This window comes from Rhincodon typus, chromosome 17 (assembly GCF_021869965.1).
Source record: "Rhincodon typus isolate 14 chromosome 17, sRhiTyp1.1, whole genome shotgun sequence".
In the NCBI taxonomy this organism is placed as follows: Eukaryota; Metazoa; Chordata; class Chondrichthyes; order Orectolobiformes; family Rhincodontidae; genus Rhincodon; species Rhincodon typus.
Window position 1 is genome coordinate 26,714,959 of NC_063348.1, and position 23,000 is coordinate 26,737,958.

The 23,000-nt window shown below is 39.8% G+C and overlaps 2 protein-coding genes across 2 annotated transcripts in view; one reads left to right on the forward strand and one right to left on the reverse strand.

Moving 5' to 3' along the window:
* The window catches only part of LOC109921277 (zinc finger protein 143-like), a 36,874-nt gene extending 36,026 nt beyond the window's left edge, over nucleotides 1-848 (reverse strand). Inside the window, exon 1 of the mRNA XM_048607331.1 lies at nucleotides 843-848. Within this exon, the coding sequence (XP_048463288.1) occupies nucleotides 843-848 (6 nt within the window). The remainder of the gene's footprint in view (nucleotides 1-842) is intronic.
* Nucleotides 849-2,794: 1,946 nt separating this feature from the next.
* Nucleotides 2,795-22,848, forward strand: LOC109918961 (zinc finger protein 143-like). Its single transcript, XM_020518909.2, has 8 exons — nucleotides 2,795-2,901; nucleotides 7,621-7,728; nucleotides 8,316-8,399; nucleotides 10,793-10,873; nucleotides 10,958-11,154; nucleotides 11,502-11,576; nucleotides 17,869-17,991; nucleotides 22,762-22,848. The coding sequence occupies exons 1-8, from the start codon at nucleotides 2,829-2,831 to the stop codon at nucleotides 22,846-22,848; spliced, it is 828 nt and encodes a 275-aa protein (XP_020374498.2). The 5' UTR covers nucleotides 2,795-2,828.
* The last annotated feature ends 152 nt before the right edge of the window (nucleotides 22,849-23,000 follow it).

Sequence of the window (23,000 nt, forward strand, 5' to 3'; positions counted from 1 at the left end):
GCAACAGTTTGGTACCATTTCGTTAACAATGTCCTGAGAATAACAATTAAGGCCAGTTATCAACAGCAAATTATCTGTCTTTGTTCACAACAAAAACAGAAATTGCTGGAAAATCTCAGCAGCATCTGTGACGAGAAATCAGAGTTAACGCTTCAGGTCCAGTGACCCTTCCGGGCAACTGAGATCTGTCTATGTTCTTTAAAACAAGCTGCTCTTCAAAGTTCAACTCTTAATGTCCACATAGTTTCAAATCTCCAAAAATGAATAAAAGAAAAATAGTGCGGGCCTCTACACAATGAGCTGTTGATTTGTACTATAAACTGTGTAAAAGTCTTACACACGTTATCAAGCCATGCTATAGAAGTTTTTACTAAACCTGTTCAGAACCATTATGACACAACTCTGAATCAGGTGGGACTTGAGCCCAGGCCTTCTGATTCAGAGTTAGGGACACTATCACTGCACCTCAAGAGCTCTCAAGTCATGCTATATCTTATTACACATTGTCTAATGTGTAGTAAATATTGGCATGGACACTGGGGGAACTGGTGGTTGTCTTTGATCTATGTAATCTTTAACATTGAGCTAAGCAGATAGACAGTGCCTGATCTTGAGATCTCAGCTAAAAGCTGAATTTTAACGTGAACTCTACAATCTGATAAATCTGATGAGGACTATCTCAGGAATTTGTTTTTTTTTCCATGTATGGATCAAGATGATGACATCTGGAGTGGACTTGGCAAAATTCAAACTGATAGTAGACTGAAGGCGTGATAATTGGCTGGATTGTTTATATTTCGCTTATTGTGGATCAGACATATTTGGGCAGTTTTCACTTTTACCGCCATGTCAAATAATGTGTGACTTGCTTTATTGCTCTTTACCAAAGCTGTCATTCAGTAATCATTCCTTTTGAAATAAACACTTAAAAGACACAAAATGGTTTGTAAAACTGTAGTTGGTTCCCAGTTTAGTTCATTTTGCTGTCATTTGTACTTCTCAGAGAGTGAGGCTTGAGTGCTGTTACTAGAATAAGATTTACTTTAAAAACAATCATGACATTATGTAAGGATATCAAAGTGTAAAGCACCTCCATGGAAATATAAAATTTGAAAGAGGAATTCCACTAAAGAGCACAATATTGTTTAACTTAACATACTATTAAAACCCTTTTGCTATTGTGAGGATTGCAAAATATGTTCTGATGATTTGAAGGTTGCTGTATTGTTCTATCCTTAATCCTATCGTAAGTTGCTCTGCAGACAGTTCTTGGTTAATTTTTTGCCTACCTATATATTTTAATCGATATCCATCCAACATATGCCATTCATTGACTGAAGGGTGAGCAACTGTCAGTGCTACTGTTGAACTGACCACTTAGTGATATGCAGGAGTGCCTGGCATGACTTTTAGTTTATCTATTTCTTCTTTCTCCCCTAGCCATGTCCCATGCTGCCATCTGGTAGGCACATCTCCTGATGGCTTAGCTGAATTTAATGAACCTGTCCAAGTGGGGAATTATTGATATTACTATTTGAGCTATTATGCTAAATTTTGCATGCTCTGGCACCTCTCAAATTTTAAATGTTCCACAAGGTACAGATGTGATGTCTCTGGTTGATGGATGTGGGTTCACTGAAATTTTTTTTTAAACTATTGCCAGGTTACAAAATGCAGTATTCCTTGTGAAACTCATGTAGAATTATTTACAATTGCACAGAAATAAGTGGTTAAAAACTGCACATGCAGTATTTACGACTTAGAAGTGATGTTTAAGCTCTTTTTTTTCATAGAACCCCTACAGTGTGGAAACGGGCCCTTTGGCCCAACAAGTCCACACCGACCCTCACAGCACCCAACCCAGACCCATCCCCCTAGAACCCACCTAATCTACACTGAACACTATGGGCAATTTAGCATGGCCAATCCACCTAGCCTGCACATCTTTTGACTATGGGAGGAAACCGGAGCACCTGGAGGAAACACACGCAGACATGGGGAGAATGTGCAAACTCCACACAGACAGCCGCACAAGGGTGGAATCGAACCCGGGTCCCTGGCGCTGTGAGGCAGCAGTGCTAACCACAGTGCCACCGTGCCGCCCCTCTCACAGGCAACTAAGCAATAAAATCAAGGACTGGGTCTAAACTAAATTAAGTCCTTCATGGAGCCTTGTATTATCATTATGATTGACTGATTGTTTTTGTTTGTAAATATTCTATAGTCAATAATGTTTTAACATTGGCAATTTTTAAATTTTAACAGGAATCAAAGATATTTAAAATACCTATGTTATCAGTATCAAGTGGTTGCCAGTTCTTTTGCAATCAGTCCCCTAAATGGCTAAATTATTAATTGTTTTGTTAGCTGGCATTTTGGAGTTACGAACACCATTTGGTCCTAGTGTATGCCAGAAGTGTGAATTTTATGGTATTTCGTTGTTACCTTTAATATCCGATACCTTTTCTTTTTGTTCAATTTTACTCTTTCAAAATGTTTCAGAGAGAACGTTGAACATGGCGATATTTAGCATGAGATATCTTGTTAAAATTGTTGGATAAGAAAAATTTGTTATTCAGACTTTTAAACTATAATTGATACCTAATAAACTTCTGATATCACAAAACCTTGTATTATTGTAACTTTGTGAAGTTTTATTCCCACTAATTATTTAGCGTGCTATCACTATAATTTTAACAGGTTTACTTTAGTTGAATACTTGTGATGAGATTGTGTTCCTGCTGGAAATAGGTGATGCCCATTAATTTTAATTGTTTGACATTTTATCAGATATGTTATTGGCACAGATAAACAGAGAAACTCAAAGTATGGCGGAATTCCAGGGAATGGGCAATGGTCAGCACGTTACACTGTGCCTAACAGAAGCAGTAGCAGTAACAGGTAAATCTCTACAAGTATTAATCTTTGTGTTTCAGTTTTAATTTTGTGAATTTTTTTTTTCCTTTGCAAATTTTCAGGTTGAAGTTAACACCAATGATTTGAAAAAATAGGAGGTAAATTCCACAAAACAATATAACATTTTTTAACTAATGATTCTAACAACACAATGGTTTACTACTTAAACAAAAATTGCTGAATGATGCAGGATGGTTTCTACCAGTTAAAATACTGTTGACGTAGTTTTCCTATTTTGTTTGTGCAATCTATAAAGCAATGGCTGGAATTTTGCCGGACTAATGGGGGTCTTGCCCACTGGTCTGAGAAATGTTAAGAACCCTCTGTTAGCTCTATGGGGAGGACTGAAGGAATCAAGTGCCATTCAGACACTTAGTCCTAAACCACAATAGGCTGTTTTCGAGATTGAGGACCCCATCTGCCAAGAGCTTGTGGCCCGTCAGCTCCACTTGCCTTTTTAACCAGCAGGTGCGGTGGCTGTTGGCAGCACTGTACCTGCCTGAGGTCCAGAATCACAGAGGGATCCCTGGTCACAAGTGATTGAGGGTGAGGTAGAATTTATGCAAATGTAGGATTGGAGGCAAAAGCAGAATTGTGGCCATCAGTGCCCTTTCACATATCTGATGCCAGCTCCATTAATTAGAAGTATAATTCTTGCTCATGTGGGATCCCTATCCTCTTCGTACCTGCCTGTTCCCTTCAAAATCCAATAGGTTTTGCTGGAAGGCATTCTGAAGGCCCAGGAGACCTGTACAACCTCCATTTAATCTCACAGCCACTACTAAATTGCAGTAGACTCAGAGATAATGGGTACCATTTGGCCTTCTGCCACTGATGGCCAAACACCTGTCAGTCCCTTCACCTTCTGATTTAATCAAGGGAGGTTTTCCTGCCACCAGGCGACTGATATGGAGCTTCTCCCATGATATGGGTTTAATTGCCAATGTTCCTATAGCAGTAGCTTCAAAAAGTCCAGCCCAATGTTTGGACCAGTCTAATGGTTTGCTGTGGTTTGTAGAATTTTTTTCAAGTGTAATATTGAATCAGCTGCCTGGGCAATTTTTTCTCATTCTTTCATGGATGTGGCATTGCTGAATATACCATTTCTTATTGGCCATCCCCATTTGTGCTTGAGAAATTGATGGTGAGCTGTGTCCCTGATTTGCTGCAGTCCCTGGATGCAGGGTCACCTTCAGTGCTGTTAGGGAGTTTTGGGATTTTGTTCCTTTACTCACTGAGTCACTGATACAATTCCAAATCAGGATGCTCTGTGGCAGGGAGGAGAACTTGTAGGTGGTTATGGTCCCATCTGTCTGCTGTCATTGTCCTTCTGGTTAATTGAGGTTGGATTTGGAGGCAGATTTGGAAATTACTGTTGAAGAAGCCTTGGTGAGCTACGGTAGTGCATCTTATAGATGGTACACATTGCTGCTACTGTGCGTCAATGGTGAAAGGAGTGAATGCTGAAGTTTGTGGATGGGGTGCTGAATAAAAAGGCTGTCTCTTCCTGGATGGTTGAGTGATGTTGGAGCTGCACTCATCAGACACTCTTGACTTGTGGATTATAGATGGTGGACAGGTACTGGGCAGGTAGGAGTTGAATTACTTGTGCAGAATTTCTAACTTCTGACTTGCTCTTTATAGCTGTAGTATCTACATACATTTACAGTTCAGTTTCTGGTCACTGGTAACCTCTGTTATGTTGATAATGTGGGTGATTCAGCAATGGTATTGCTACTGAAATTCAAGAGGAGCTGCTTAGATTTTCCTGTTTTAAATAATCATTGCCAGGCAGTGATGTGAATGTTACTTGCTAGTTATCAATCCAAACCTGGGTATTGTACAGGTCACACTATACATGAACATTGACTGCCTCAGTATCTGAGGAATTGTGTACAGTGCTGAACGTTGTGCAAGTATCAGAAAATATCCACATTTCTTACTTTATGATAAGGAAGGTTACTGATGAAGCAGCTGAAGATCTTGGACATGACTGTGGGGAACTTCAGAAACGATGGCCTTGGACTGAGATGATTGACCTCTAACAACCGCAGCCATCTTTTTTTGTGATAGTTATGATTACAGTCAGTGGAGAGGTCTCCCCCAATGCACATTGACCAGTTTTGCTAGGGTCTTTGATCCCATTCTTGATCAAATGCTGCTTTGATGTCAAAGCCAGTCACTCTCACCTCACCACTGCTCATTTGTTCATCTTTGGACCACACTATAATGAGGTCAGGAGCTAGGTGGCCTTGGAAGAACCCAGAATGAGTGCAGTATGCAGGGTTTTTTTTTTTGCAAATGCCACTTGACAGCACTCTTGACCGCCCCTTCCATCACTTTGCCAATGATTGAAATTAGACTTACAGGGCAATAATTGGCTTGGTTGAATTTTTCCTGCTTTTTGTGGACATAATATACCTAGGCATGTTTCCACATTGTTAGGTAGATGCCAGTGTCGTAGCTGTATTGCAATGGGTTAGCTGGGGTGTGCAATTTTTTCCAGGAAACACAACTTTAGTACTATTGCCAGAATGTTGTCAGAGTCCATTGCCTGTATAATACCGCTGCCTTTAGCAGTTTCTTGCTATCATGTGGGGTGAATTGAATTGGCTGAAGACTGGCATCTAATGACTCATCCATTAGGCAATTCTGGCTGAAGATGGATTCAAGTGCTTCTGTCTTGTCTTTTACATCGATGTGCTTGACTCCCCAGGTGATATTTTGTGGAGTTATTTCCTCCTGTTAATTGTTAAGTGTCTACCATCATTCCTAGATGGTTGTAGCAGGGCTGCAGAACTTAGATCTGATTCATTGATGAGGGATTGCACAGTCCTGGCTATTTCATTTTGATTCTGCTGTTTAGTATGCAAGTAGCCTTGTATTGTAGTTTCCACCTCAGTTTTAGATATGACTGGAGCTGCACTAGGCATGCCCATTGTGCATTCCCAGTTTGATGGTAATGGTAGAGTGGAGGATATGCTAAATCATTAGATTACACATTGTAGTTGAATACAAGTCTTCTGCTGCTGACAGTCTACAGAATCTCCTGGTTGCCCAGTGTTGAATTACTAGATCTTTTTTGAAGTTTATTCCATGTTGGCAGTGTCACACAACATGATGGAGGATATCCTCAATATGCATACAGGATGCTGTTTCCACAATGACTGACAGTATAGTAGGAAGACTGCTGTACAGTCCTGCATCTGGTAATGGTTGATTAGTGAGGACGAGGGCAACTAAGTTTTTTAACCTCATTAGTTCTCCCACCACTTGCCGCATGCCCAGTCTGTCGACTATATCCTTTAGCACTTGTCCACGTTGCTCAGTAGTGGTACACTCAAACCACTATTAGTGATGTTGAAGTCTCCCACCCACTGTACATTCTGTGACTGTGCCATTCTCAGTGCTTCCTCCTAAAAGTATTCAACATAGAGACAGGAGGTGATAATGAGCGTGAGATTTCCTTGCCCATGGGGTCTGGAGTCAATATTGTGGACTCCCAGGACAACTCAGCCCTAACTGTATATCACTGTACCTCCACCTCTGGGTAGTTCTGTCCTGCTGCTGGGACTGGATGTACTTAGGGTATGATGATGGCTGTGTGGGACATTGCCTGTAAGGTATGTCTACGTGAATATGACTATGTTAGGCTATTGGTTGACTAATCTTTGGGACAAGTCACCCACTTCTGGATTAGGGTTTCAGATGTTTGTAAGATGTTTGCAGGGCTGGGTGTGCCAGTCTGAGAACATGTGAAAGGAAGAAAGGGAAAATACTTTGTTCACAACTCTGTTTGACTCAGTTACTGAGGAAAAGAGGAGAAAACAAAGGGGTCAATTAATAGCACATGGTTAGATTAGTAAAAGGTTTTGGACGTAAATTCTTTGCTGTTCAAAATTGTCAAATGTTTACTAATCTCCCATAGGAAGTGTATATAATTATGATTGCAAGGTCAAATGCTGCTATTCTGCAACTGTTTTGGTCAGTATTTCTATAAATGATACAAGGTTTATCAATGACAGTATTACTTTAATATAGCAGATGACTAATATAGGTGCCCTTACACAGAACAGCAAAAAAAATCCACCTGGGAGGGGGGAGCTCTTGTCGTGCAGTGGTAGTGTCCCTACATCTGACCCAGGAGACCCAGGTTCAGAACGCACCTGCTGTATAGGTATGTAATAACATCTCTGAACAGGTTAATTAAAAAAATATAAACCAAACATCCTACTGAAGCAAATTAAAAACAGTTTATTTTTCAAATTTAAAGGAATTAGTGGATTAGTTAGTAGTTCAAGCCACTTTGCTGTGCGTGAATTTATGTCTGTAGAGTGTCCCGTGGCAAATGCTTGATTTCAGTCAGACTTATGTTAAGCTCCGTTATGTACATGGAATGATAATTGACAACAGTGTCCTCTCCACTCTCTTTTGCTTTGACTCCATGTTAAATGGCATTGGCAAAATTAGACGGAATCTGTGTTGTTATGATCGACCTAATAGGACAAAAACAATTAAATTTGGGAGGGTGCAGAATCACAAATGTTGTGATAATGCAGTTTTTGTAAACATTACTGCTCAGTTTCTCCAATTTTCCTTTCATCAACTACCCAATAACGTACGTTAGGAAGAGATTGTTCAGTTTATGTATAAAATTATTTTATAATTTACCTATTCCAAACAGTAATGAGTCTTTTTATTTAGATGGTGATCGACTGGAAAATATGGACGGTGTGAGTTTACAAGCTGTTACTCTTGCAGATGGAACTACAGCATATATTCAACACAATCCTAAAGGTGTACACTTTCTTGGTGAATTTCTAATTATACAGCAATTCTTCTATTTAATGTTTGTTTTGTATAATTTGGTCTTCTAAAATAATCTAGTTTACAGCTATAACTTTCTTTTAACTTGATGTTAAACACAAAATATATAATAAAATAAATGTGTGCCAGACATATAAACCTTGCCTAGTTCCCAATCACCACTACCGATGATGCTTATCCACTTCTCGGATTTCTTCTGTTGACATGTGAATATGATTCCACAGGCACAACCACCCTCTAATACCCCACGTTGAGTGAACTTGTACATTGCATGTAAGTAAATTGTTTAACAACAGTGGACATTAAAACACACTTTCAGCTCCCTTCACCATCTTAACAGCAAGGAGTCACTAATCATGAATAGTAAACCCATTTCTTCTAGTCATCTTAGCCTAAGGATACTGTAAGCAATTTTAGTACCCTGTTGCTTGCCCTGACTGAACTCTGGTGACTCTGAACAGGGTTAGTTCCTGGAACATTCCTGATCTGGATTGTGCAGCAGTGACACCATAGGTTATTTACCTGTTAAGTGCTTCATCTCTGTGTCTTAAGATATACCTAATGTGTTTCAGATGGGAAGTTAGTTGATGGTCAAGTAATTCAACTAGAGGATGGTTCTACAGCATATGTCCAACAAGTTTCAGTACCAAAATCAGGTGAGTGGTGATCAACAGTGTAAGTTAGAATCAAGGTGTATGATAGAAGTTGGATAAGTTAACTTTATCTTGCTATGTATCAAATTAAGTTGACAGCAGTTGCAATGTGAATGCAAATAGAGAAATTTCATTCGGATAGACAAAACTAAAAGTGAAACTGTCTCAATATTTCATATGTAACTATGGATTTAAATTTTCTTAAATTCAACATGACGTAACATAAAATGTCACAATTATACCATATGGTGTCAGAAAGAACAACACTGATGGCTTGGTAAACAGAACATGATTTTAGAGGTAGTCACTGATCAGCTGTTGTTGTTTGTGTCAGGAAGTTCTGTGGGAATCAAGAGGGGACCTAACGTGAGGAAAGCAACAAAAATTGAAATTCTGCTTCCAAATAGTTTGCACCTGGAATAGTATTGCAAGTGTCAACTTAATTTGTAGCTCTATTCTAAATTAGAAGGTTATAGGTTCCAATTTTGCCGACACTTGTACAAAGGATGTGGAATGATCAGAGATACTGGCTTTTGGGTCAGACATTGACCCCATCTGCCACCTTAGAAAGCTGTAAAAGACTTTAGAAGTGCAGTGAGTAATTGAACTGGTCCTTCCATCATGACTAACTTTTCTCTTTTCGTCTGCACTACCAAAGCCAATTCTCTAGTCATTTATTTTCTATTTGTGGACTTTGCTGTCTGTAATCTAATCACTATATTTACCTTTTTGTAACAGTCACTTCTTACAAATTGTCCTGTCATGGAATATGGACATCACTGGCTGGGCCAGAATTTATTTTGCCTTCTAGAACTGCTGCAGTTCCTGAGTTTAAGTTCACCCACAGCCCACAATGAGGAAGGGTGTTCAAGATTTTGATCCAGTGACAGTGAAGCAATGGTAATATAATTTCAAACCATGATGATGTGTTACTTAGAGGGAACTTGTTGCAAAAATATCTGTAAAGTAGTTTGAAACAATATGAGGCCTGTGCTTTCTTAAATTTCATAAGTTTGCCCATTATTCCAGTTTATCATGCATTACCTTGAGCACTCCGTCCCTCTTCAGCAGTCATCCCCTCTCACTTCAGTGCACTGTTCTCCTGCAAACCTGGTGGGTCCTCTGCGGCCTACAGATAACTTCAAATGACTTACAGTTGTAGTGAAGCAAAGAGTGACATCTTCCCTCCCTGTTGGAGATCCTCCCATTCAGAAAGCAAATGTGCATTCCATCTAAACGTACAAAGCACTAAATTTAAATTGTTGCAGTCCAAGGGGCAGATGAAATTCATACTGAAAAACAAAGTGTAGAATTTCCAAATTTTTTAATTAATCTTTCTTGGGATGTGGCATCTCTGGTAGGGCCAGCATCTGTTGCCCATCCTTAACTGCCCTCAATAAATTGGTGGTGAACCACCTTCTTGAAAACTGCAGCATTTCTGTAGTGGAGTGGTACAACTTGACTGGGCCACCAACTAATTTCAGAAGACAGTTAAGAGCCAACTTCCTTGCTGTTTGTCTTGAGTCTCATGTTGGACACACTGGGTAAGGATGGCAGAATACTTTCTCTACCGGGCTAAGCAAGCCAGATGGATTTTTAAGACAATTGATGGCAGTGACCATGAAACTATTATTATGTTGAGCTTTCAATTTTAGATTTTATGAATTAAATATAAATTCCACCTGCTATCCCAGTAATGAGATTGAACCTGTTCTCCAGAGCGTTAGCCTGGCCTCTGGAATACTAGTCCAGTGCCATCATCACTGTGCCACCATCTCCCCTGTTAACGGTGTGAAATGGGGCAGATACCTGGGGCCATTATATGCAAGTCAAAAATAAAAGTATTTTAAGTGTCTTCAGGCCATGGATAATCTTCTGTGGCCATTCTTTACATTTTCAGAAAAAGGTGGTGGTAAAGCTGTTGAGAATGAAGACATCACAGTGGGATACCAATCTTGTACTGTCTGATAAACAAAGAATGAAACTTTATACCTGCTATTATTGGACAGCTGCAATAACAACAAAAAACAGCTAGAAAAACTGAGTAGGTCAGGTAGCATCTGTGGAGACAAACAGAATTTCCAATGAAATGTGAGCTCTCGTCTTCTCAACAGATCTGTTTCTCTCCACTACCTGATCACATTTTTATAGCATTTTCTGTTCGAATTTCAAATTTCCAACATCCACAATATTTTGCTTTTGCATTATTGGATAATATTGCAGACTGATGTTTTTCATCTTCATAGCCCAACTGCATTAACATATAATGGTGACTTTATTTTTGTGAATGTCTTAGCAACACATAAGAGTGCTGAGCCATTGTGGGACTACTCCTTTTCGATTACAATAACTCAAAATTTATTCAAAAACTCCTTGTGCTGACCATTCTCTTGCAGGAGATTGTCTGCGTTTTGAGGATGGACAGGCAGTCCAACTAGAGGATGGATCAACTGCATTTATCCATCATACCCCAAAAGGTAATTCATTAGAGGTTACAGTAAACCTGTCATCAGAGAAAAATGATATTATTCATAATTTCCTTTCTTTCTTTTATGATTAAGATGGCTATGATCCAAATGCAGTGCAAGCAGTCCAGTTGGAAGATGGAACTACTGCCTATATCCACCATACAATACAAGTTCCACAATCTGATACCATCCTTACTGTTCAAGCTGACAGCACCCTGGCGGGACTACACACAGGAGAAACCACAGTAGATCCTGAGACCATCAGTGCACTTGAACAGTATGCTACAAAAGTAAGTGTCTGTTTAAATGTCAGCAGTGAAATAGCACTTGACACTTTGAACTTTTGAACTTTCGTTAAAATTATTTCATACTATTTAATTTTTAATGTTTTGTATAGAGTTCAAAACACATTTGGAATCTCAAAATAATCAGTCAGTGTTGTTCTAGAGATGCTCTACCGAAACCCCTGAGTAAAACGGGAATGTTTGTTACTGTTAGGTGCTGAAGGAGAAGATGGTACGATGTTGAATGGATGTCAGAAGTTGTGAAAAGTAAAAACATTAGGCATCAATTTATATCTCTGTTTAAAAATATTTCTTAGCATTTTATCTAATTGTATTCAGTTTTTTTTGTATAGGTAACCGGTGATGGAAGTGAAAATGTCAGCAGTACAGGATTAGTGAATGAGAGTGATCATGAGAAAAAAATGCAGGTAAAGCATTCATTAGTGCATAATAAGAACTGGAGCAGTAACATTGATTAGTTGTGTGAAGTTATATTTATTTTACTCTGATTTCATTGATACTGACCCTCTCGTAACTCTTCTAGTACCTGTTTAGTATACTCCTACTCACAAAAGTCTGCTTTTGGACCCAGCACCTCTCGAACCTGCATCCCCATTTCTAGTTATCAGCACCCCTCCTCTGCCTGAACACCAGCTCTTGGAGCAAGATCCTGAGCAAAGGCTTTCCCAGCAACTCCCAACAGCGAGAACTTACTTAGTTCATTGCACGCTGCTCCTCCAATCACAGGTTGCTTCACTCCCTCATTTGTTACTGATAAAGCACAAGAAAGAACCAAACTGTGATTGGAAGAGCTGCTCCTCACTATTTCTTTCCATCCTATTTACAGGGACAACTTTTCTCTGATCTGTCACCCGCATAAATGAAAGTTGTTCTTTTGGGGATGATTTGCCTGCCACACCTGTGAATTTTGAGTTCTGATTGGTAGGCACTGTACTATCTGTATTACATAAGTATAGCTTTTCAGGCATGAGCGCATCTTTGAATTAAGTTTTAAAAATATACTCATTTGCTTCCTGTCTTTTGGGAGTGACTTAATATGAAGTAAAATAACTTGTGTGGGAGCTCAGCTTAGAAGCTTGATCAGAGCAATAGAAGTTGCAGCAAATGTTTGTTATACGATTATTGACATAAAAATATAAAATTAAGGGGAGATATTGCAATCAAATCACGGTCACGTAGGATCCCATTTGTGTTGTTTCAGTGCTGTAAGAATGTTGGAGGTGAAAAGAAGTTAGAAATCAGGTGGCAAGAGATAGGGGTTAAGGGTGGGTTTTTGAAGAAGGAAGGGAGAGGGACCCATTTACGTTTCGGATCCGGTGACCCTAAGGGTCACCGGACCCAAAACATTAACTCTGATTTTTTTCTTCACAGATGCTGCCTGACCTGCTGAGCTCTTCCAGCAACTTGTTTTTTGTACCCATTTACAATGTCGGCCAGCCAAGGAGTCTAGAAATTAAGCCCAGTGCTCAGCAGTTTAAATTGAATTTCAAATTCTAGTGTGCCATGATCACTCTTGCCTAGAAGGTCCTCTCAATGAACTAATTAATTAATCTTGCCTAATTACTCAATACCAAATCCAGGATAGCCTGCTCCCTGGTTGGTTCCCTAACATATTGATCCAAAAAACAATCTCTAATACATTCAGTGAACTGTCCCTTGAGGCTACCCTTGCAAATTTGATTAATTTACTCTATATGTATATTACAATCACCCTTGATTATTGCCATACCTTTCTTAGTTTATACAGTGCCCATTGCAGAACTACAGCACTGCGTAACTACTATTTGGGGATCTGTGCACCAGGGATTTCTGTTCCTTTTTTATTTATCTACCCGGACTGATTCAACGTCTTCATTCCTACCAAGTAATTACATTCACTATCTCTATATAACTACTTTTTACAACCACATCTGCTTTACTAGTGAACACCAATTCAAAGTATTCAATTAAAATACTACCCATGTCCTCTGGCTCCATGCACCCATTATCATCGGGGTACTTAATGGGCCCTGCTCTTTCTATAGTTACCCTTTAATCCTGAATATACTTGTAAAATAAAATGGGATTTTCCTTTACTTTACCTGTCATTATTCTTTCTGCCAATTTTTCTGCTCTTCTATTTTCATTTTTAAGTTTCCTCTTGAAAATTTGGTACTCCTCTAGGGTTTCTGCTGGTTTGAGCCCTTGGTTGTTGCCATAAACTTCCCTTTTTCTCTTTATCCTATCCTGTATATCCCTTGATATCCAAGGTGTGCTGGATTTATTGCTTAGACTATGAGTCTTTATGAGAACATGTTGGCCTTTTACTCTCCCTATTTCCTTCTTGAATGCCCCCACTACTATGACACAGATTTACCTAAAAGTATTTGCTCCCCTCTGTCCAAATTACACCTGATCTAATTAAAAGGGGCCATCCCCCAGTTTCGTATTCTCATTTCAGACCCATTCTTGTTCTTTTTCCATAACAATAACAAATCCAACAGAGTTATGATCGCTGTCTATAAAATGCTCCCAAGCTGATACTTCAGCCACTTGCCCAGTTGCATTACCTAAAACCGCTCCCTCTCTTATAAGGCCTTCTACATACAGGCTTAAAAAGCTCTCTTGGATGTATTTTAAGAATTCAATTCCTTTTAAACATTTCACTGTATGTCTACCTCAGTTAATATTGGGGAAATTGAAATCCCCTATCACTACCCTATTACTTGTACAGTTCTCTGAAATTTGCCTACATATCTTCTCTTCTGTCTCTCTCAAACTGTTATGGGACCTGTAGTACACTCCCAGCAATGTGATTGCTCTGCTTTGATTTTTAAATTCTACATTTGTAAACTCTGCCCTTCTTTTCCCATGCTGGGTGCCGTTATCTGAACAGCTGCCCTGTGATACTACCATATCCTCGTGCTTTATAAGCCTACATTTCCCCGATCCCACCTCCAAACCCCATCCCCACATTTGTTTATTCACCAGGATATTGATCCCAGCACTGGAAGCCCATCCCATGGAACAGCTGTCTTCTATCCCAGTACTGTGCCAGTGGCCTGTGAATTGAAACATGTTCCACACCAGTTTTGAGGTCCACATTTAACTCCTTGATTTTAATTGCCCTGTGCCATTTTTTTTATTGGCTCAGGTAGAATTTAGCTCCAAATCGTTCACATTCTTTCAGCAGAACATCTTTTTTTAGTCTTATCAACTTCGATGGTACCAACGTGGATAATGGCAACTGGGTACCTTCCTTCCCACTCCAAACTCCTCTCCAGCCCTGAGGAGATGTCTTTAACCCTGACACCTCACAGGCAGTACAACCTTTGGGACTTCTGTCTACAGCTGCAGACAATAGTATATATCATCCAAATTAAATGATCTCCTTTAACTATTTCTTTCCTATTTCCTCCCCTTATTTGAATGGCTCCCCATATCTTGGTCAGTTTGTTCATCTTCCTTTCAATCTTTGCTCTTTCACACAGCTTGCAAAAACCCACGTAACTGTTGGACAGCTTCAGGGAACAAGACTCCTTGAACTCTGCCTCCAAGTCCTCATACCTGTCTCACCTGCAGTCACACCCTTCTGTCCCTGGTTACAGACCAAATTTGGATGAGCACTGACGTTACCTATGAAGCAAAGCGTCTAGTTAATTTCTTCCTCCTTGATGTGAAGCAATGTCTGCAGCTTCAACTCTGATCTGAAGTTCCTTGAGCTGCAAACACTACAGATCCTCTGATCATTTTGGTGTCCAGCAGCTTCCACATGCTGCAGTAGGAATACATCACCTGTCCTGTTATCAAAATTGAATTTTATTTATTTATTAGTTAATTTTTCCAGATTAGCTGCTCTTTATATATTATCGTAATGTTTCTTTTAAAACACCAATCTCCTTATACCTGAGCTATTTTAAAGAAATGAAAGCAAAAATGACTGGAGACCTAAACACACACTTACTAGCCACCCCACCACTAGGAAGGCCTCTGTTTCTGTGTCTTCTTTGCTCTTTTGTTCATCCTTTGCTCTGCAGACATTACTTTTTTAAGTAAGCTTTACTTAAAGTACTTCTTTCTCCCACTGCCCTGAATTTCCACTTTGAACCAAATTCCCAGATATACTCATTCTGCCTTTGTCTCACTCAGATAAAGTTTCCACACACTGATATCAACTTGAGTGTACAGGGCACAATTTCAAAAATTACAGATTACACAAAAGTTGGAAGTATGGCAAACTTTGTTCTAGCTGGCACTTTATGGACCAGTACTCTTGATAAACCAGCAAAAATCATAAATCTGAAATACCGGAAGTTTAATATTTTATTGTGATCTCCATGATGTCCGAGTAGTCAGTTGAGGGTGTAAGTGAGAAGGCTCTCTGCCGGTGAGTTTTATTTAAGTGATGTATGCTGTAAATAACGTATAACATTTAAGTTCATACACCCTGCATTACATTTCTGTTACTTAGTATGTGTTTTTACATTGATTATGTGGCCCTTTTGATCAATATTTGATAATATTGGTAATATTTGATCAATCAGCACATTCCTACTCCCAAAGGTGCCATTAATATAAAACTTGCTGTATTGTGAGCTGTGAGAAGAATAGTCCTGTATTTCAAAGGGACATAGGTTGCCGGACTGAATGGACAAGTGACAAATGAAATTTAATGCAGAGAAGTGTAAAATGATTAATTTGGCAGGAAGAGGAAGGAGAGGCAAAAATGAAACAAATGGTACAACTTTAAAGTGAGTGTAGGACCAGAGGAATATATGGAAACTGTTCCCATTAGTGAAATGATTGAGAATGAGGGCATCAACTTAGGGTGAATGGCAAAAGAAACAGCATGCCGTGAAGAATTGTTTTTAGATGCAAGTGTTTAGGATCTGTGGAGGACAAATTACTGAACTGTTGTGAGAGTCAGAAAACGTCTTTGAGGACTGTGATGACAACAGTTGATCCTATGTGTCACCAAGTATGGATTGTCTGACTTCTATTTGAGTGTCCACCGCAGCACTGAGACAATGAACGATTTCTGCCTGTACAGCATTGGAAGCTGAGACTCCAACCACCAAATATTGTATTGTACCTGGGTCTGAAAGTGCTGTTATGAATTTAAGCTCCATTTCTGTGGTGAAAAGAATTGCCTTCTAGCTTTGCGTGATGCTGTGTTACATTGGAGCCAAACCCCTGCACATTTCTTGATGGTGGTGAAAACTATGTGACACAACTTGCAACGCATGAAGCATGTTAGTGTGCATATTCATCAGTTTTCTCCTGTAGGCCACTGTATCATTTGAATCCCTTGTAACAAAGCTCATGCAACCTCGCTGTCCAGTGAGTTAGCACATGAGTTATCCTTGTCTTCTGCTCAGCTTCACCTGACACATGTTTGGTGAGCTGCCATATGTGGATCTTGGTTCTACTCCAGCCTTTAAAATTTATGTAGTCCTGTATCAGAGCTGATGGCCGTGAGTGTCCAGTCTTTTGACAGTGCTTCTTGCCTTTGTCCTTTTTTTGGAAGTTGCTGTGTCAGCCAGGTGACAGTTTTTGGATGTCTAAATGCAGAAGAGAGAATTTGGGGCAAAACTCAGTATACCAGGTGGCAGCAACTTGAGGGTTGAGGGTGGGTTTTTTGAAGTGGGAAAGGAGAGGGAGCCATTTACAGTATCAGCCAGCAAAAGGGTCTGGAAATTAAGCCTAGTGCTCACCCCCAAAATTGCTTGAGAAAATTCACTCCGAGGCATCAGAGTAAAGACCCCTGCAAGTAAATGGAGGAAAATGAAGAAGAGCTGCTCCTTTAATCGTAGGCTGATTCTGTTTTGTGCTTGCTGCTTTTAGGCTCACTATTGGCAGCAAGACAAGAGAGGAGCAACGAAGTGCATGGCATCATCGTGTCAAGATGAGGGCAGAAAGAGGTAGCAAGGTTGCTAGTTTGCGGAGTGAGGCTAGGGGCTGGGGTCCTGGAACTGAAGTTAGTGAGGCCAAGGTGTAAGCCAGCAGAGTGAAACTGAGGTGTATGGACAGGGGCCAGGTAGTATGCCTGGGGCTGGAGAGGATGTGAGGCTGCCAAGGGATGACAGAGGGGCTACACAGGATGGAAAGTGTCTTCAAAGATGTTAAGGGTGTGAAAAGGGAAAGAGTGGGTGCCATGGGAAGAATGGAGTTTTATACCACTCATCAGAAGAATTCTCAGTAATCTTGGAACAGGCAAACTGAGTTAATGGATTCCTTGCATTTTGATGTGGAGTCTCTAGATTAAACTGCAAGAGTTCAGGATCTACTGTATGGCTGAAAATGTTATGAATTCTGTTATAATGAGCACTGTGTAAACTGTATAATTAATGTTGAACAGTTTTGTAAAAGTTTGTGCGAACGCATGTCTAAGCAATGAATCACTTGAGATCCGGTGACTATGTTAGAGACAACAAAATACAGCTGTTTGGATGCAACCTTTCCAGTCTATGGAAAGCATAAACTGATGGCTTTTGTACATAGAAGTGTCTGTCAGATCTTCTTTTAAAGAAAAGCATTTGTTGGATTGTCCCTTTTTAAATACTGACATGTCTGGAAGATTAATGCTTTCCTTGTGTATTGTGGCTTTAACGGAACTGTGATAATTATTGGGAATATTGTATGTAAGGAATTAATAAATTAGAATAGTGTAATATTCAGCAGAAAGTTAGTTACTTATCCATATTTGTTCTATTTCCCAAGATTGTTCTTCAGGGCCAAGTAACTGCACGAGTGAGTGCCAAGGCTCAGCAGCTGGGAGAAAAGGCTTTTCGATGTGAATATGAAGGTTGTGGAAGACTGTACACTACTGCTCATCATCTCAAGGTATAGTTCAAAAATCATTGACTAACTTTAATCATTGCTTTAAAAAAAATCAAAAAACACTTGCGTTATTTAAATTGAAAACAAAATACTGCAGATACTGGAAACCTGAAATACAGTAAAAATAAAAAGTGCTGGAAATACTTAACAGATCAAGAACCATCTGTGGAGAAATATAGAGTAAACATTTTGAGTTGATGACCTTCCATCAGAACAGTAATTATCTAATGACTTTTTACATTTCTGGGAGATTCTGAAGCATGTAGCTGAGATGCACACAAACGTTCAGTAGGAATTTAGCCAATTGAATTTGCTCTGCCATTCATTTAAACCATGGCTGATCATCTACTGCAATGCCACTTTCCTGCACCATCACCATATTGTTTAATGGCATTAGTTTCCAGAAGTCTATCAATTTTTATCATTTCATGATCAATGATTGAGCTTCCAAAGCCCTGTGGGTAGATAATTCCAAAGATTCACTATCTTAGTGAAAAGATTCCTTCTCAAAACAATGTTAAATGGCTTATCCTTTCTTCTGAGATTATGTGCCCTGCGTCTAGACTCACTAGCCAGGGGATACATCCTATCTGTCATGCCTTATAAAAATTTTGTAGAGATCAGTTCTCACTATTAAAAACACAAGAGAATACATGCACCATTTCCTTAATCTCTCTTCTTAAAACAATCCCAACATTCTAGGGATTTCCATTGCACTCCCTCTATGAGAAGTGTTTCATTCCTTTGATGAGGATTGTACCCATTACTCCTGGTGCAGCCTCATCAAGGGTTCATACAACTACAGCCAAGACATCTTTACTTCTGTACTCAAATACATTTGCGATGAAAGCAAACATGCCATTTACTTTCCCTTTTGACGGTTGCACATGCATCCTAGCTTTCATTTACTCATGAACAAGAACACCCATATCCCTTGTACCCTTGTACTTGCTAACCTCTCACTATTTAAGAAATATTCTGTCTTTCTGCTTTTTCTACCAAAGTGGACACCATTACACTAATTTACGTTATATTTCATCCACTATGTGCTTGCCCATTGACTTAGCATCACCAAGTCCCCTTTTTGCCTTTTGGTGTCTTCCTCAGAACTTGTATTCCAACCTAATTTGGTATCATCGGTAAATCTGAAAATACTGAAACTGGTCTCCACATTAAAATGATCTATACCAAATTGTGAACAGCTATGGCTGCAGCACTGATCATTGTGGTATTTCACTGATCACAGCCTACCAACTTGAGAATAATCGGTTTATTCTTTCTCTCTCCTTTCTGTCTGTTAACTAATTCTCAATTTATACTGGTTTAATATCTTCATTCCCATGCATTCTAATGTTATTTACTAACCTCCTGTGTTGGACCTTATCAAAAAACTTCTGAAAATCGACTGGTTCTCCTTTATCTGTGCAACCAGTGACATCCGCAGAAAATTCCTACAGGTTTGTCAAACATAATTTCACTTCCATGAATTCATGTTGACTCTACCCAATTTCACCATTATTTTCTAAATGTCCAGTTGCCAAGTCTTTTACGATAGAGTCTATCATCTTTATATGACTAACATCAAATTAGCACGTCTATAGTTCACCTTTCTCCCTCTCCCTCTCCATCTCCCTCTTTCTCCCCCTCTCTCCCTTCTGAACTAGTCAGGTTGCTATATCAATGACCTTCCCTCCATCATAAGGTCAAAAGTAAGGATGTTTGCCGATGATTACACAATGTCAACACAGTGTTTACAAAGCAGGTCAGAGACTAGGAATAATATAGTGAGTAACTCACCTCCTGACTCCCCAAAGCTTGTCTAAATCTACAAGACACAAGACAGGAGTGTGATAGAATACTCCACACTTGCATGGATGGCTGCAGCTCCAACGGCACTCAAGAAGCTTGACACCATCCAGGACAAAGCAACTGGCTTGATTGGCACCACATCCAGAAGCATCCACTCGCTCTACTGCCGATGCTCAGTAGCTACAAGATGCATTGCAGAAATTCAGCAGAGATCCTTAGACAGCATCTTCCAAACCCAAGGCCACTTCCATCTAGAAGGACAAGGGCAGAAGATAGATGGGAATACCGCCACCTGCAAGTTCCCCACCAAGTGACTTATCATCCTGCATTGGAAATATTTCGCTGTTCCTTCATTGATACGGATCAAAAATCCTGGAATTCAGTCTTTAAGGGCACCGTGGGCTAACCTACAGCATGTGGACTGTAGCCATTCAAGAAGACAGCTCATCACCATCTTCTCGAGAACAACTAAGGATGGTCAATAAGTGCTAGCCTGGCTTAGCCAGTGACGCCTATGTCCCACTTGAATGAATTTTTAAAAATCATTAAAATTTAAATGCAGAATTGTGGCTAAAAGCACAAAAAACACTTTGAATCTAGTGGCTGAGGCATGAACCATGAGACAAGATGCTAAAATCAAAAACATCATTTGTGTAGCTGAGCTACCTGTGATGTCATTGACTTGGATGTGACTGAATTTCTCAGAGGCACCATCACCCTCACAAGTATCCAAAACAGAAAACTGATTAGCAAGCTAGATTGTGTTCCGTGCGATTCCTACACTACCTTCCTGATTCTCTTAGAGTGACTGGCAGTCATCCATTCCCTATCTATCTGCAACGTTCCGAACCTGTGGTGTGACCACCTTCCTAAAATTGCTATCCAAGCAGATCTGTATCTCATCTATGCTCCACGGTGATACCAGCTGCCACCTATGTTGTGAAACCTAGAATTTAAGCTAAACCAGCTGGTGGCACTCCTTGCAGGTTTACTTGTTTTGGATACATGCCATAGACTGTCCATTTCACTCTGCCGATCTGCCCTGCCATACCTTGACTTTACAGACTATCTATTTTAAGTAGAAGAGCATACCAGTTACACACCAACCAGTTTCCTCTACTGCGCTGAAGTAAGAACCAAATACTGGAAGGTGAATATTTTCATTAAGAAAAGCGAGTCCTCCCACTTGTCAACCTTTTATCGACTCGAAGTGTTTTCAATCTGCACTCTTCCTGAGCAACCAATTTGCACACAGTTAGATCCCACAAACAGCAACTAAGTGATTGACGAGACAACCTCTTTTTGGTGGTAGTTGGGAAAGGGACATTAGCCAGAAAGTAGAATTCCCTGCTTCACTTTGAATATTGGTGCAGGGTACTATTTGCATAGCTGAATGATCCCTTCAGTTTAAAGTGACAGAAATGAGTACCTTGTACCGAAGAGTAGTTACATATTATGTGCTGAATTATTTGTCTTCATTATGCACCAAAGAGAACAAATTTTGTACAACAAAGCGTCAGATTAAATTTATACTGCATGCAGAATCTTATGCTAATTTTGGACATTGAAGGACTCGTATAGCTTGCAGTCACCATTTTATGCCCTCGTTAAATTTGTCAGGATGGTTGTTTCATCTCTGCAGAGCACCACAGGAATAGCAACCAAGTGTGCAGCCTCATGGAGTAGTCAGAAATGGTTTTACACCTCCAGCTTCCTATGTGATTAGCTTCTGGTAGCAGCTATAGTTTGATGGGGAAACTCTAAGCAGATGTGTATAAAGAGTTAACCTGGGAAGAGTGCTGCAATCTCACCCAGCTCCTTTTAGTATGGTATAGAACCTTTATTGCCACAGTTTTTCTTCAACTAACACCTTGCTAAAGTTCAGTCCTATGCCACTGATTGTCCTCGACAACCTCCGTTAATTGGGAGATTCCTCTTGTTTGAACCTTAATGGTCAATATTCATAATATCCTCATGTGCACATACTATAGTAGTCAATGGACAATTAAAAAGGCCAGAAGTGTTATCATAAGGTGAGATTTTAACTCAGTTAAAACATATTTAGTTACAAAAATTTACATGACTCAACTGAAATTAGCTGATACAGCTCATAGACATTGTAAATTGAATTTGAGATCCCACCCTCACTTTGACTACTGAAATGCCCCTTTATTTTATGACCAATGATGAAGAGGGTAAAATTACAAAGAAAGAGGAAACTGATGTGAAATATCCTGAGGAAAGAAAAAGATTGATTTTTTGCATGATGTGTCAAAGAGTTGTCAACACTCAATGAATATTAGAAGTCAGTGCATTTTGTAGATAGACACAGTTTTTTTAATAGAATCCCTATAGTGTGGAAACAGGCCATGCAGACCAACAAGTCCTCACTGACTCTCCGAAGAGCATCCCACCCACACTCACCCCCTTACTCTATCCTTGTAACCCTGCATTTGTCTTGGCAAATCCACCTAATCTACACATCCCTGGACAGCAAAGGGCAATGTAGCATGGCCAATCTACCTAACCTGTACGTCTTTGGACTGTGGGAGGAAACCGGAGCACCTGGAGGAAAGTCACGCGGATATAGGGAGAATGTGCAAACTCCACACAGATAGAGGCCCGAGGCCGGAATTCAATACAGGTCTCTGATGCTGTGAGGCAGCGGTGTTAACCACTGAGCCTTCATGCCGTCCCCTTTTTTTTTGATAAGGACAGCCCATCTTATAGAATATTCTTCTAGAATCCCTACAGTGTGGAAACAGACCATTCGGCCCAACAATGAGAATATGAGAGAAATTTAGAGGAACATTCCACCAAGAGCCTACCAAACCCAAAATCTTTCATTGGTACGCTCAAAACCGAAACTTTATAAATGAATACTCATGCTGGAGTACCATTAAGATTGATACTAATTTGTTTTGACACTTTTTAACCCATTTCAATTTTATTATGTGGTCACAGGTACATGAGCGGGCACATACTGGGGATCGCCCATATAGATGTGAACATCCAAGCTGTGGAAAAGCTTTTGCTACAGGTGCTGTTTGATGCAACTTCAATCTTTATTATGTGAATGTAAAATATTTATTATGAGAAAATATTAGCAAAGTGGAAGGCCATTTGGCCCATCACAATATTACCACTGTTCACTCAATATTATACCCAACTAGTACACCATGCATGCCTGTGTAGTGAGCGGG